Source organism: Erpetoichthys calabaricus, chromosome 17, assembly GCF_900747795.2.
Source record: "Erpetoichthys calabaricus chromosome 17, fErpCal1.3, whole genome shotgun sequence".
Lineage (NCBI taxonomy): Eukaryota > Metazoa > Chordata > Cladistia > Polypteriformes > Polypteridae > Erpetoichthys > Erpetoichthys calabaricus.
This window is the reverse complement of record NC_041410.2, coordinates 91411224-91425268: the sequence shown is the minus strand read 5'-3', so window position 1 is coordinate 91425268 and position 14045 is coordinate 91411224. Positions and strand designations below refer to the sequence as shown.

Below are 14045 nucleotides of genomic sequence, written 5' to 3'. Positions count from 1 at the left end.
GTGCACGGAACCCTGAGAGCTCACCTACGTATGGATGGAAGATATCACTCCTGCCCGTGCCTGCGACCAAAAATGCCTTCACCCACTCCGTCTCGAAGTTGGACAAATTGGAAACCCCGACTGCATCTGCTTTGGCCAAGTATTGCTCTCCTTCAAGTATTATTTTCTTCTGAGTGTTAAGCCGATATTAAACAGAAGCTTGCACCATCTTCCTTTAGTATTACTAATTTTTTGATCATAGGCAAAAAAATAGTTATCTATAAAGAAATAATCAAGTCTTGAGTAACAACTATGTACTGGCGAGAAGAAGAAATATGCTCTTGAGTTTGGATTTAGAAATCTCTAAGGGTCTGATCAGTTGTGATCAATTACAAACTATGTAATTGTTTTTGCAGTGGTAGATGTTATCGCCACTGAAGACCTATCCAGGTATGAATGTAAAACACAGTTAATGTCTCCAGCCGTTATCATTTTATGAGTGTTCAAATTAGGCATGGATGCAAATATGTTATGAATGAAGTCTTTATAATCCACATTGGGCGCGTAGATATTTATTAAAATCACTTTACAATGAAATAAATTACCCATAATGATCACATATGGCCCTTCAGAATCAGATACTACATCTGATCCTGAAATTGTTTTATGTATTAAGATTCCCCCACCTCAGTGTTACTGATTCTTTATTCCAGTTAGAATCACAGTTGTATCGCTAGGGGAAAGATATATAAGATATATCTTTACTAACCCAATAATATCCATAATGGCTGCAATCTCTGGCAGGCAGTATGGTGTAGTGGTTAAGGCTTTGGACTTCAAACCCTACGGTTGTGGGTTCAAATTGTGCTACTGACACTTTGTGAGCAAGTCACTTGACCTGTCTGCCCTCCAATTGGAAAACCAAACGTAATCTAACCAATTGTATCATAAATGTTGTAAGGCGCTTTAGATAAAGGCATCAGCCAAAAAAGTAAATGGAAATGTGATATCTAATGAACCTCTCCACAAGAAGCATGCGCCTCCTGCTGGATACAAGTGGGAGGCAGATAATTCTGGATTAATGTGGAAAAATGAACCAGCCACTCCAAGGCACAATTAGGGACCTCACTTCTATAAGCCCCGAGAGGAATGTGTCTTTGTGCGCGATCTTTGAGGGTCAGAGCGCAGAGTCGGCCATTGTACAGCACCCCTGGAGCAATTTTCGGGTTAAGATCCCTCATAGAATATATAGGGCCCTAGAAGACTTGCCCACGGCTCTCTATGAACTAGTTAATGGCGAGAGCTCTGAAGTTGTGTGTTTTCCAGAAGTGCCTGAGTTATTCTTAAGGACATTGTGTGACACCACACCACAAGACACAGCAAAGCAATTACTCATTTCTCTTTATTAAGAGTACAGCAAAAAAAGGTGCTGAATTTAACCTTTTTTTTTAAATATCTCACATCATCAAAAAAAAAACAAAAACATACCATACTGCTAAGGAGCTCTAATTAGTCACACAGTGCACTATTCATTACAAAGTAATGAAAAGAAAAAGGAAAACGATTCAAGACAGTCTTTGAGGTTTTAGCTGAGGCACTTGTTCACATGCACTTATGTAAATGTAGCGACAGGACATAAGAGAGAGAAAGGGGACGGCGTCAGAGCCTTTAATAGGCTAGCATACTGTCGAGAATCTCGGAGGGCGGAAGAAACCACCGGAAAGAATTTGGGGCAATGCAAATCTGAATGACCACTCAACAGTTTAAAGCCGCTCTCTGAATTAAAGGGGGGAAAGAAAAGAAAAACAGAAAAACAGACCAGAGATGACTGGCCCCGCGCCACACTTGTGTTCAGGCAAGGCAGGCAGGCACTTGAAAATTCATCTGTAATCATCATCATCATCATCACAATCACATTCACTGCCTGCTCAGCTTTGAACATGTCCTTCATCCAGCACTGTCTTCAGATTTTATATTGAGCAGAAATAAAATAAAATGACTTGCTTATTATGCATTATTACCAGGCAGGTAGTTTTGTGTTTCTCTGATCAAAATGCTGGCTGTGGGTATATTTAAATATAAATACAGGCCACGTATATATTTGTATTATAGTATATAGTACATCTGTGCGTGAGTCTGGAAAGGGTGTCCTAAAATCTGAATTCAATTGAATTATAAAACATAGATATATCTTAATTAATATTACATTTATAATCATTTAAAGTGTGTATATATATTTTTGAGACATCCTACGTGTGTGTGTGCGTGCGTGCGTGCGTGTGTATGGATGTATCTATATATATGTATATGTGTGTGTATGGATATATGTGTATATATGTATATCTGTGTGTGTGTGTGTATATATATATATATATATATATATATATACTGTATATATATAATATATATGAGTGCATATATATATCTGTCTATTTCCTAAAGCAGCTTATCCAGAGCAGTAAGTATCAGCCACAAGGTAGGAACAATCCCAGGACAGGGTGCAAGCTCATTATGATGTTTTATTATATATAAAATATAATATATGGTTATATATATATATATTTGTCAAGTACTCGCACTGGAGGATTCCCTGCTGGCTTCACCTATGGTATGTGGTACCACCCCGGGACAAAAGGGGTCACTGTCACTAACAGTCTCCTTTTTCTCCTCACAGCCTCAAGAAATTGTCCCTTGAGGGCAGCAAAGCCAAGGAAGCCCTGCCCCTTCCGGTCCACTCTGTATAAAAGGGACACGCCCCCGGAAGGTGGCATCCCATTTCAGTCCTGACTGTTATAGAAAGAGAGAGAGTATATGTGCGTCCTGTTGTACGGACCACTATACCATGGGAATTGTCCTAATGAGAGAGCATTTGTTTTATTTTAAGTTTTCTTTTGTTGTTGGAATTAAATGGGGGTTTGCCCAGTTGGCATTCCAAGTTTTTTCAATTTGCCCTGCCTAATCTTTCTTCCTACTACAATATAAACCCATATATATTATATATACTGTATATACCATGGTAGAAACACAATTTGTGATGAGCAGGAGGTTCGACCAAATAGAAGATGAGCTATAGGAGACCTTGAAATGGTTAAAGCAAAGCAATGGGGAACTTCCATTAGTATACTGGTAACCCCCTCCCTATAAAAGCCAATAAGGGGCATGGTGGAGCTCCTTTTGCAGTGTGTTTGTGCTCCTCAACCATTCCAGGCTGGACAATCTATTTGGGGCTCAATAGTAACATTTTATGATTGATGTTACATAGAAACATAAGCTGCTAGATGACCCCAGGGTTTCCACATAGTATCTAGTATCCTAGAAGCATTGTACATAGCTCACCAGGAACAAGTTAATGGCTAAGGTTCAGAAGTCACTTCCAGTCATACGTCCATTAAGCTTGGACTTAAACAATGAGCTCAACTGGTTAAGGGAAGAAGAGAGGTCAGAATATGGAGAAGGGTCATCTTAGTTAGAGGTGAATAAATGTGGATTGGTGTGTGAGAACGGACCAGACTGTCCAGGACACAATGAGGGATCTCACCTGTATAGGTAGGCCTGTAAGGTTTAGGTGCTTATTATGTTACCTTTCTATTGTAGTTTCTACTGTCCCTGTCATTTGTAATGTTGTTTTATAAAAATGTGGTACCCTTTAGAAGTTATTTTGGTTTGGGGGCAGCATTTGTGAGCTCTCATCAGTCTACTGTACATACCTGAACTGATACATACACTGAGCGTCCCTGAATATGTCACATTGTACAGCATATATGCTTAGATAGATAGTTAGATAGATCTGATACTGTGCCTTTCCTATCTGTCTATCCTATATAATCTAATTTTTTAATCTTGCCTACTTTACCATCTATCTATCCTATGTAATGTAATCTATTAACATTTTCAATCTTGCCTACTACATCACTGTATCATGTTTCTATCTATCTGAGGAGGCTCAACATGTTCTGGCTATTTTTGCTGCTCAATGACAATGTGAATTCTGAGTTTGTTCATGAGATGGGCTGTTGTTTCTATGTATACATGTACAGTATACCAATTGAGCCTCAATATATTATGTTTTACATATAGCCAGAAACAAAATTGATACAATGCCCTATCTATGTATCCTATATAATTTTGCCTACTTACTACACCATCTATCCATTAATTATATAGTGATCTTTCTATCCAATATAATTTTTAATCCTGCCTATTACACTATCTACCCTTTTATTATATAGTGATTTATCTTTCTATCCAATATAATTTTTAATCTTGCCTACTACACCATCTATCCATTTATTTATATAGTGATCTATCCTATATCATTTTTTGATCTTGCCTATTACACCATTCATCCATTTATTATATTGTGATCTATCTATCCTATATCATTTCTAATCTCGCCTACTACACCATCTATCCATTTATTATATTGTGATCTATCTATCCTATATCATTTCTAATCTCGCCTACTACACCATCTATCCATTAATTATATAGTGATCCATCAATCCTATATAATTTTTAATCTTGCCTACTACACCATCTATCCATTTATTTATATAGTGATCTATCTATCCTATATAATTTTTAATCCTGCCTATTACACTATCTACCCTTTTATTATATAGTGATTTATCTTTCTATCCAATATAATTTTTAATCTTGCCTACTACACCATCTATCCATTTATTTATATAGTGATCTATCCCATATCATTTTTTGATCTTGCCTATTACACCATCTATCCATTTATTATATTGTGATCTATCTATCCTATATCATTTCTAATCTCGCCTACTACACCATCTATCCATTTATTATATTGCGATCTATCTATCCTATATCATTTCTAATCTCGCCTACTACACCATCTATCCATTTATTATATTGTGATCTATCAATCCTATATAATGTTTTAATCTTGCCTACTACACCATCTATTTATCTGATGAGGCTCCACATGCAGTTTATGTAAGTGGTAATGAGACGTGACAATGACAATGTGAATTCTGAGTTGGGCTGTGATTTGGCATTAGGCTGTGGCGACAGTGTCGTCATAAAGGAAAGGACTCACTGGCTACTGAAAGTATGCGACTCGGTTCATTCAAAACGCATCCCACCCAGTCCACTGACTACCATTATTACTACTATTAATAGCTGTATTATTGCCCAGCACAATTAAAGTGACCCCCTCGCAGGTTGTCGACATTTCGTTTCTCCCCCTGGCCTTGTGTTCTTGCACATCACCACTTTCCCCCAGTCCCAACTGAACTCGATCTCCATCACGATGATGCGACCAGAAGTCAAAGGACCTCTCATTCCCCCTTCCTGCTTTCCGGTCTTTAGTCATCCAGATGTTGCTCTTCCCAGGTCGAGGTGGGGATGGCACTGTAAGGGTCCATAATGACTTTGGCACAGCGGATTATCATAACAATCAGGAAGAGGCAGAGGAAGACAATGCATGCTAGAGTTAGTCCTTTGTCCACGTCGACATAGGCAGGCTCGGGCGTTGAGTCTTCCATCGCTTTGGTCTGTCATCGATATCGGATGCCTCTGATACCATCCTGACTGAATCTGTTAAAAATAAGAGAGAGGAAAAATATGAGCTGAAGAGTGATGGGGTGATACATGGAAGGTGTAGGTGGTAATCTAAAGGAATCCATCGTAGTTTTGGTTCCCTTCTTGTTTTGTTTAGGCGCATGAAGAGCTTCTCTTTCCTACCACAATCGTCACTAACGCTGCTCATCCTTCTTTTCTGACGAGCTGTGCTTTTAGGACAGAGACGATGCTGGCCATCTTTCTGAATTACAGCCTACTCACTCGTGCTTATGGCGTCAGGCACAGTAACGCTGACTTCACCCAGCCCTTTGGCTACAAGAGCAGGAGATCTTAATGCTATCACTAAATGGGTCACCAGCTGCCCATCAAAGGCCTAATATTCAGGTTGAATGGCTTTGGATGTGTTGGAGACGTGTGCCGAATCTCACATACGCCCGACACTGCAAGGCTAAAGGGCTGGAGAGAGAAGAAAAAGAAGAAGATGACATTAGACACTTGACTGTCACTATTGTATAATCAAATATGCTGCATGTCAAAAAATCGGATCATTGCTGTGCTGAAATACGAGCCATTGTGACAAGCACTCTGGGGTGACCTGCACTCTGGGGCCGGTTATCTTCAAGGACCAAAAAAATGAAAGGCACACTTTTTAATGAGTAGTGCAGCATCAAGTCAGTGACAATTGTGGGCTATTGATCTGGTCAGTGAAGTAGCAGAGGGGCTTGTTCATCAGCTTCAGCTGCTTTGGTGCACTAGAGGGGCAACAATGAGACGAACCCCCAGAACAGGAATGAATGGTTTAACAGGTGGAGGCCACTGACATTTTTCCCTCCTCATCTGTTTTGTCACTCGTTTTGCATTTGGCTATGGTCAGCGTCACTACTGGTAGCATGAGGCCATACCTGGACCCTACAGAGTTTGGTGGCACAGGTAGTCCAACTTCTCCAGGATGGCACGTGCCATTGCTAGAAGGTTTGCTGTGTCTCCCAGCACAGTCTCAGGGGCAAGGAGGAGATTCCAGGAGACAGGCAGTTAGCTGGACAGGGCCCCTCGTAGAAGGTCCTTAACCCATCAGCAGGACCAACCAGTATCTGCTCCTTTGGGCAATGAGGAACAGGATGAGCACTGGCAGAGCCTACAAAATGACCTCCAGCAGGCAGGCAGGCCACTGGTGTGAATGTCTCTGACCAAACAATCAGAAACAGACTTCATGAGGGTGGCCTGAGGGCCCGACGTCCTCTAGTGGGCACCGTGGAGCTCGATTGGCATTTTCCATAGGATACCAGAATTGGCAGGTCCACCACTGGCACTCACAGATGACAGCAGGTGCACCCTGAGCACATGTGACAGACGTGAAAGGGTCTGGAGAAGCCGTGGAGAACGTTATGCTGCCTGTGATATCGTTCGGTATGACCGGTCTGGTGGTGGGTCAGTGATGATATATCTGGGGAGGCAAATCCATGGAGGGGCACACAGACCTCTACAGGCTAGACCAGCGTTTCTCAGCCTTTAAGTATTTCCTACTCAAGTTTTCATAACGGTTTCAATTGCGCCTCCCTAACGTTTTTTTGAAACCCTAATAAAATGTATTCCTATATTTTTTGCTGCCGATACAACGCTACAAGTTTAAAATTTCCCTTACGCCACATATGGCAACATTTGCGCCCCCCTTTTTTGTTACTTCACTACACAGTTTGAGAACCGCTGGGCTAGACAATGGCACTGCAGGACTGCCATTAGGTATCGGGATGAAATCCTTGGACCCATCGTCAGACCCTGTGCTGGTGCAGTGGCTCCTGGGCTCCTCCTGGTGCACGACGATGCCCGGCCTCTTCCTGTGGTGAGACGATGAAGGAACTGATACCACTGACTGGCCTCCCTCCCACGTTCACTCGCCTGACCTCAATCCAATAGAACACCTCTGGATGGGACATTATGTTTGGGTCCATGCAACATCTCAGCCTGTCCAGGAGCTCAGTGGTCCAGATCTGGGAGGAGATCCCCCAGGAAACCATCTGTTGTCTCATTAGGACGTTGTCAGGCATGGGCGGTGGTGGGGGTCATACAAACTACTGAGTACGATTTGTGAGTTGCTGCAATGACATTTCTGCACAATGGACTCGCCTGCCTGCCACATCATTTTGTTCCCTTTGATTGTCGGGGTGTCCTTGAGTTCAGCCCTCTCTCTGTCGGTGCATCATTTTCCTTTCCATCCTTCCATTCCTCACACATCTCCATATCAGTCCACAGCAGTAGAGACAGACATTTTTCCATTGAGTGTTTTCAAAAGTGTTCCTTTAATTTTTTGGAGCAGTTTATTCAGCTACATTCACCTCTTCTCTCAATTTCCCTGAATTGTCCCTGATGTTGAGCAACACCGTCCCCCCCCCAACCCCTGCATGATGCTGAGACCACCATTCTTCGCTGCACAGGGGCTGAGCAGTCATTGCCAGACATGATGCTTGGAGGTCCCGACCTCAGAGGCCACGTCCTGACAATGTAAATAAACGCTGGCGTCCAAACAATCCTACCAGATCATGAGAGTATCGTTCGGTCTCCTCTGATCGCGAGTCCCGGTCGTAAATGAGACGCCACGTTTGTATTGCTTCCTGATGGGAAGGGGCGGGGCCTACTTAGGGCATCCTGGTTGAGGTTGTGGTGCCCCGATTGGGCATCTTCTCAGCGCAGTGGGGGACAGAGAAGATGTCTTTAGTGAGAGCGCTTACCTCAGTCGAGTGTAGATGATGATCCGCAGTGGCATGTGACAAAGCTTTGTAAATGACAATGACAACAAGTGCTAGCCGTTCTATGTGAACTCTCCTAATAAAGAGTCCACTGTGTCCCGTGCTCTGCTGTGCTTTTAATTGTGTCCCAGATTTTTTAAAAATAACCTTCAAGAGAATCTGCTGTAGATCCTGCGTCTCAAATTCTTAATCTTCCCATTTCAAGACTTAAAAATGATTCATTTCACCCAAGTTTCTGTACATAACAGTCTCATATGTACAGAAGGGCCACAGTGGGGTCAACACAATGTTTGGCACGTGTGTGTGTGTGTAGCACAAATGTAATAAAAGGCCCAAATGTGATTGTGATCACTTTAAAAAAATCCAATAGTCTAACACCCTGAAGATAAAACCTACAATTCAAACGTCTCAAAAGAATGGAAATATATAAAAAAAATAGTTTGGGGTGGAGTGGGGTGCCGAAGAAGACAACAGCTGAGCTCACTGACAGCACAGAAACAGCCACAGGGAGAGCCCTCAGGGGGTAACTGCGGCCATCCGAGGCTACGACTTCCAAATACGTCTTTGCCCCTGCAGACATTGCACACCATTTAGGTTGAAACTACAACTGCGAATCTTAATGAAAACAGGACCCCAGAGATGGAGGAGAGGAAAATGAAACAAAAGGTAAGAGACGTAGAAAAAATTCCTCCAAAAACTCATAGTTCTATTTTTTTTTTTTACTAGTACCCATATTTCAATTGCATTTGCATTTTTATTGTCAGGGCGCATCACTTGAGGACACTGGCATCTTTTCTATGGCGGCCGCTATGATGTCACAGACCGAATGGCATTGTCGTGGACCAGGAGTACCAAAGCACATAATGCCCAGTAAGTTACAACAGCACTTCCAAAAAGATAGATAGTTAGGCAGAACTTGATTTGTCCCCAAATCAATAAAATAAATCAAATAAATAAATAAACACACACACACAAAAGGATGACAATAAAGCAAGAAAATTAAAATGGAAGGCAGGAAAACATCAGACTTGGCAGTGACAGTCCCAGTGAGGCACATGCAGACATATTGCTGTTGGTATAAAGGACCCCCAGTCGTGTTTCTTCACACACTTCCACTGAATGATTTGTTGGCTGAAAGTCCTCTGTGTTATTGTGTCACACAGAGAGGACGTGCAGCGCTGTTCATAAGGGCACCCAGTTTTGTCCTCATTCTCTCCAGGGGTCAAGAGTAAGTCCCGCACTGTTCTTTTTAATCAGCTTGTTGATTCGGTGGTCCTCTCTTGAAGTGACGTTAAGGGCCCAGCACGCCACAGTGGCCTTGTAGAAGATGTGAAGGACGTCACATCTCGCATTAGAGGAGCACAGTCTGCTAAAGAAAGAAGAGTCCACTCTGTCATTTTTTTTCTTTAGCTCCTCTGTGTTCTGAGACCAGTCCAACCTGTCACCAATGTGGACCCCCCAAGTACTTGTAGGAGTGGACCACCACTACTTCCACTCCCTGAACAGTGACCGGACACAAAGGCTCGAAGGTGTGGTGAAAGTCAATAAGCAGTTCCTTTGGTTTTGCTGATGTTAAGCTGCAGACCATTCTCAAAGATCTCCCCTTGTCTCATCCCCCTTATCAAGAACCCCCCCCCCCGCCATGAGTACAGACTCATCTAAGAATTTCTGCAAACCACCCGACCTGCTGCTGTATTTACAGTGCGAGGTGCAGACTGAAGGGACTCGGGCCTGTTCCTTGTGGTGGCCCATTCAGTCTTTGAGTCTCACAAACTGCCCAACAGGTGGTCCATGATCCAGGACAACCACAAGCTCATCCAGCTGCATATCCTTGAGTTGACTGAACCCTTAACCAGGATGTCTGGATGGCATTGAAGGCGCGGGAGAAATCAGAAAAAAGAATTGTAAACCGTGCTGCCAGCCTTGTGGAGCGGGCAGATGATGAAAAGATAACTCAATAGATCATGAAAAACAAAAGAACAAACATCGGGCACAAAAACAGAAGCCCACCACAAGTTTCCTTTCTCCTTCAAAATACCCCAAAAAAGAAGTGTTGATGATTCGTAATGGCCAGAGAAAAAAAAAAAAAGAAATAAATAAGAAACAAAGTCATGGCAGCCAATGCCAGGAAACGAGACTGGCACGCACCCCAAGCCCATCGATCGGGCCTCATCTCCCTGACGGCCTAATTTAAGTTAGCCGTGATCACAAGGCCTCCGCTACGGCGGGATTTCAGTGCGCCTTACTTATCTAAATAAGAAAATGAAATTATTAAGTGCGGAGGGCGGGCTGGAGTATCAGCTTCAATCTCCGGGGCACATCACTTTTCGATGCCGAACTACTGATAAAGCCTTTTTGAACATCTCTAAATGACACTAAGTGATGTACTACGATGGCAAGCCTCAGACTGATCCGATCTTTTACTTGGAACGGCAGCCCACCACCCACATCGCCCCACCTCACGGCCTGCATTACAGGCTCACTCGGCCTTTAAGTGGCAGGCCACAAACAATCTGCAGCGTCACATTTATTTAAAGGTGCCCCATCCCGACAGACTTAATGTCACTCGACATGCGCACATCGGTACCTCAGACTCCTTCTGCTATAAAAAAATTGTCACTGAGAATCGGAAGAAAATGCAAACGATAAGCTCGGCCATGTCGGCAGCATTTAGGAGGCCAGTTTTTTATTTTTTCCATTAAAGCCCCCTATTTTAGAGGCTCAGCGGAATTCCATACCAGCCTTAGTGGAGTATTTTAAATAAGGAGGCTGGATGAAGACCACGCGAGAGGATCAAAAGGACCACTGTGGCAGAGGAGTGCGAGAGTGTTCGGACCCCTTCTGCACACTCCATTCAAGTCTCTCAGATTTTTCAAACTGGTGGAGACCCTTCCGTTCTGCAGACTCACCTGGATATCCGCGTTCCATTAACCTTAGAAGTCGGATGGCAGAGCTGGGAATGCCGTCAACACCCGTTCCAGTAAAACATTTGGAAAACCAATGCGGACGCCTCCAGGAACACCTTAGTTGTGCTTGCTTTTCAGAATAAATACCAGATAATAACGACGCATTACGGGGTATTTTGCACATCCGGACCCCCATAGCAACATGTCTACGAATAGAAGTTGGACAGTGCTGTGTGTACGACACAAATAGACACGAGTGCTGATAAACTGTATGCCATTTTGGATTGGCGTCATCATCATGACCAACCAGCCCCGAGTTTCCGAGTAGGAAATCCGACTTGTGGGGGCATTCCACTTGAAAATTCCGAAAATTGTGACTTCCTAATACAAATGGAACGCAGCGTAATAGCCGCGGTTACTGATTATTCCTTTTCGCTAAGTTGCTTACTGCCTGCTATGTCTGATGGCTTATCAAAAAGAGAGACAGCAAAAGATTTGCTTACAGTATCCATTAAAGTGTACATTTGTGATACAATGATGCTCCTTGTCCCATGCATGTGGGCCTGGGGACAGCTTAAGAGCTCTGCTGATGGCAATCACCCGCCGCTCCAGGGGTTGGCGCTGTCTGCGAATGTCTTTTCTCTTCCTACCCCTGCAGACTGGAAGATTGACAGCTATACCACCACTGATGTCACTTCTGAACTCCGCCCACCTGGACCCGCCTCCAAATGACCCACAACATCTTAATTCTGTTTTGGATTCGTATCTGAGAAGACCTTACAAATCTAGAGGTTCACTCTCGATTCACCAAGGGGGACTAATCCACCCACCCCACTTGATTCACCAAAGGAGACACCACATTAGAAAAAGTGGATCTCAACACTAGAAAGACTGAGAAACATTGCTATAGAGGGCTAGTGTTAGAAAAAACTCTGTACAGTGGATTCGGTGTGCATTCAGACCCCCTCACTCTCTACATACTTTACTGTGTTGTGGATTTAATTTTAAATGCATAAATTTGTCATTTTCTCCCATCAGTCTACACTCAATAACCCAAAATGACAAAGTGAAAACATATTTTCAGAAATTCTTGGAAAAGAAAATCTCTCATTCATAGAAGACACATTACTACATATATATGTAATGCACCATCTGTTGGAATGACAAATGGAATCCATATGTTTCTGTTACATGCCACTTGACATGGAATTCGTAAAAGTAGTGTTAATGTTTGTGATGCACCATTTGTTGGAATGGCAAATACAATGTATGTTATCACTACAGATGTTAGTGTTGTGCCATCTGTTGGAATGGAAAATGCAATGTATTTTATTACTACTAATGTTTGTGATGCACCATCTGTTGGAATGACAAATGCTATGCATTTTATTACTACAAATGGTTCTGATGTACTATTTGATAGAATGACAAATGCAATGCATTGTATTATTACAAATGTTTGTGATGTGCCACCTGTTGGAATGGAAAATGCAATGTATTTTAGCACTACAAATGTCTGTGATGTGCCATTTGTAGGAAAAAAATGCAATGCACTTTATTACTATAAATGTTTGTGATGTACTATCTGTAGAAATGACAAATCCAATGCATTTTACCACTACAAATGTTTGTGATGTGCCACCGGTTAGAATAGAAAATACTAAGCATTTATTTGATACAAATGTTTGTGATGCACTATATGTTCAAATGGCAAATGCAATGCATTTTATTAGTACAAGTGTTTTTTTTAATATGCCATCTGTTAAAATGACAAATGCAATGCATTGTATTACTACAAATGTTTGTGATTTGCCACCTGTTGGAATGGAAAATGTAATGCATTTTATCACTACAAATGTTTGTGATGTGCCATGTGTAGGAAAAAATGCAAAACATTCCATTGCTATAAATGTTTGTAGTGCGCCATCTATTGGAATGACAAATGCAATGCATTTTATCAGTACAAATGTTTGTGATGTGTCACCTGTTGGAATGGAAAATGCTAAGCATTTTATTTATACAAATGTTTGTCAAGCACTATTTGCTGAAGTGACAAATGCAATGCATGTTATCTCTACAGACAATAGTGATGTGCCATCTGTTGGAATGGAAAATACAATACATTTTATTACTTTAAATGTTTGTGATACACCTTCTGTTGAAATGACAAATGCAATGAATTTTATTACTGCACGTGTTTGTGATGTGCCATCTGTTGGAATGACAAATGCAATGCATTTCATCACTACAAATGTTTGTGATGTGTCATCTGTTGGAATGGAAAATGCTAAACATTTTATTGATACAAATGTTTGTCATGCACTATTTGCTGAAATGACAAATGCAATGCAAGTTATCTTTACAAACGATAGTGATGTGCCATCTGTTGGAATGGAAAATCCAATGCATTTTATTACTGCAAATGTTTGTGATACACCATCTATTGAAATGACAAATGCAATGCATTTTATTGCTCCGCATGTTTGTGATGCGCCATCTGTTGAAATGACAAATTCAATACATTTTATTATTAGAAATGTTTATCATGTGCCATGTGTAAGAAAAAAAAGCGTAATGCATATTTTTACTACAGGAATGACAGAAAGATAGCAGTCGGACAAACACACAGCTCACAGACACACGGACTCTTCTCCTTTCATTAAGGTGGATTAACTTAGAGAGTAGCTCCAACACTGCCCTTTAGGCCATCAAAAGGCAGTTTAGATTGGAAGTGTGCAATTTTATTAAAAACATCTACAGTTTAATGGGCAATTTAAGCAAATCTTTTTTCTGTCTAGCTTTTTGATAAACTATCAAACACAGAGCCAGTAAGCAACTCGGTGAAAAAGAATAATCAGTTACT

At 41.8% G+C, this 14045-nt stretch overlaps 1 protein-coding gene across 1 annotated transcript in view; it reads right to left on the bottom strand.

Annotated features, from left to right (window-relative positions):
* Positions 1-4891: 4891 nt before the first annotated feature.
* Positions 4892-14045, bottom strand: part of LOC114667644 (cortexin domain-containing 1) — a 60478-nt gene continuing 51324 nt past the window's right edge. Inside the window, exon 2 of the mRNA XM_051920444.1 lies at positions 4892-5547. Within this exon, the coding sequence (XP_051776404.1) occupies positions 5316-5495 (180 nt within the window). The 5' untranslated portion in view covers positions 5496-5547 and the 3' untranslated portion in view covers positions 4892-5315. The remainder of the gene's footprint in view (positions 5548-14045) is intronic.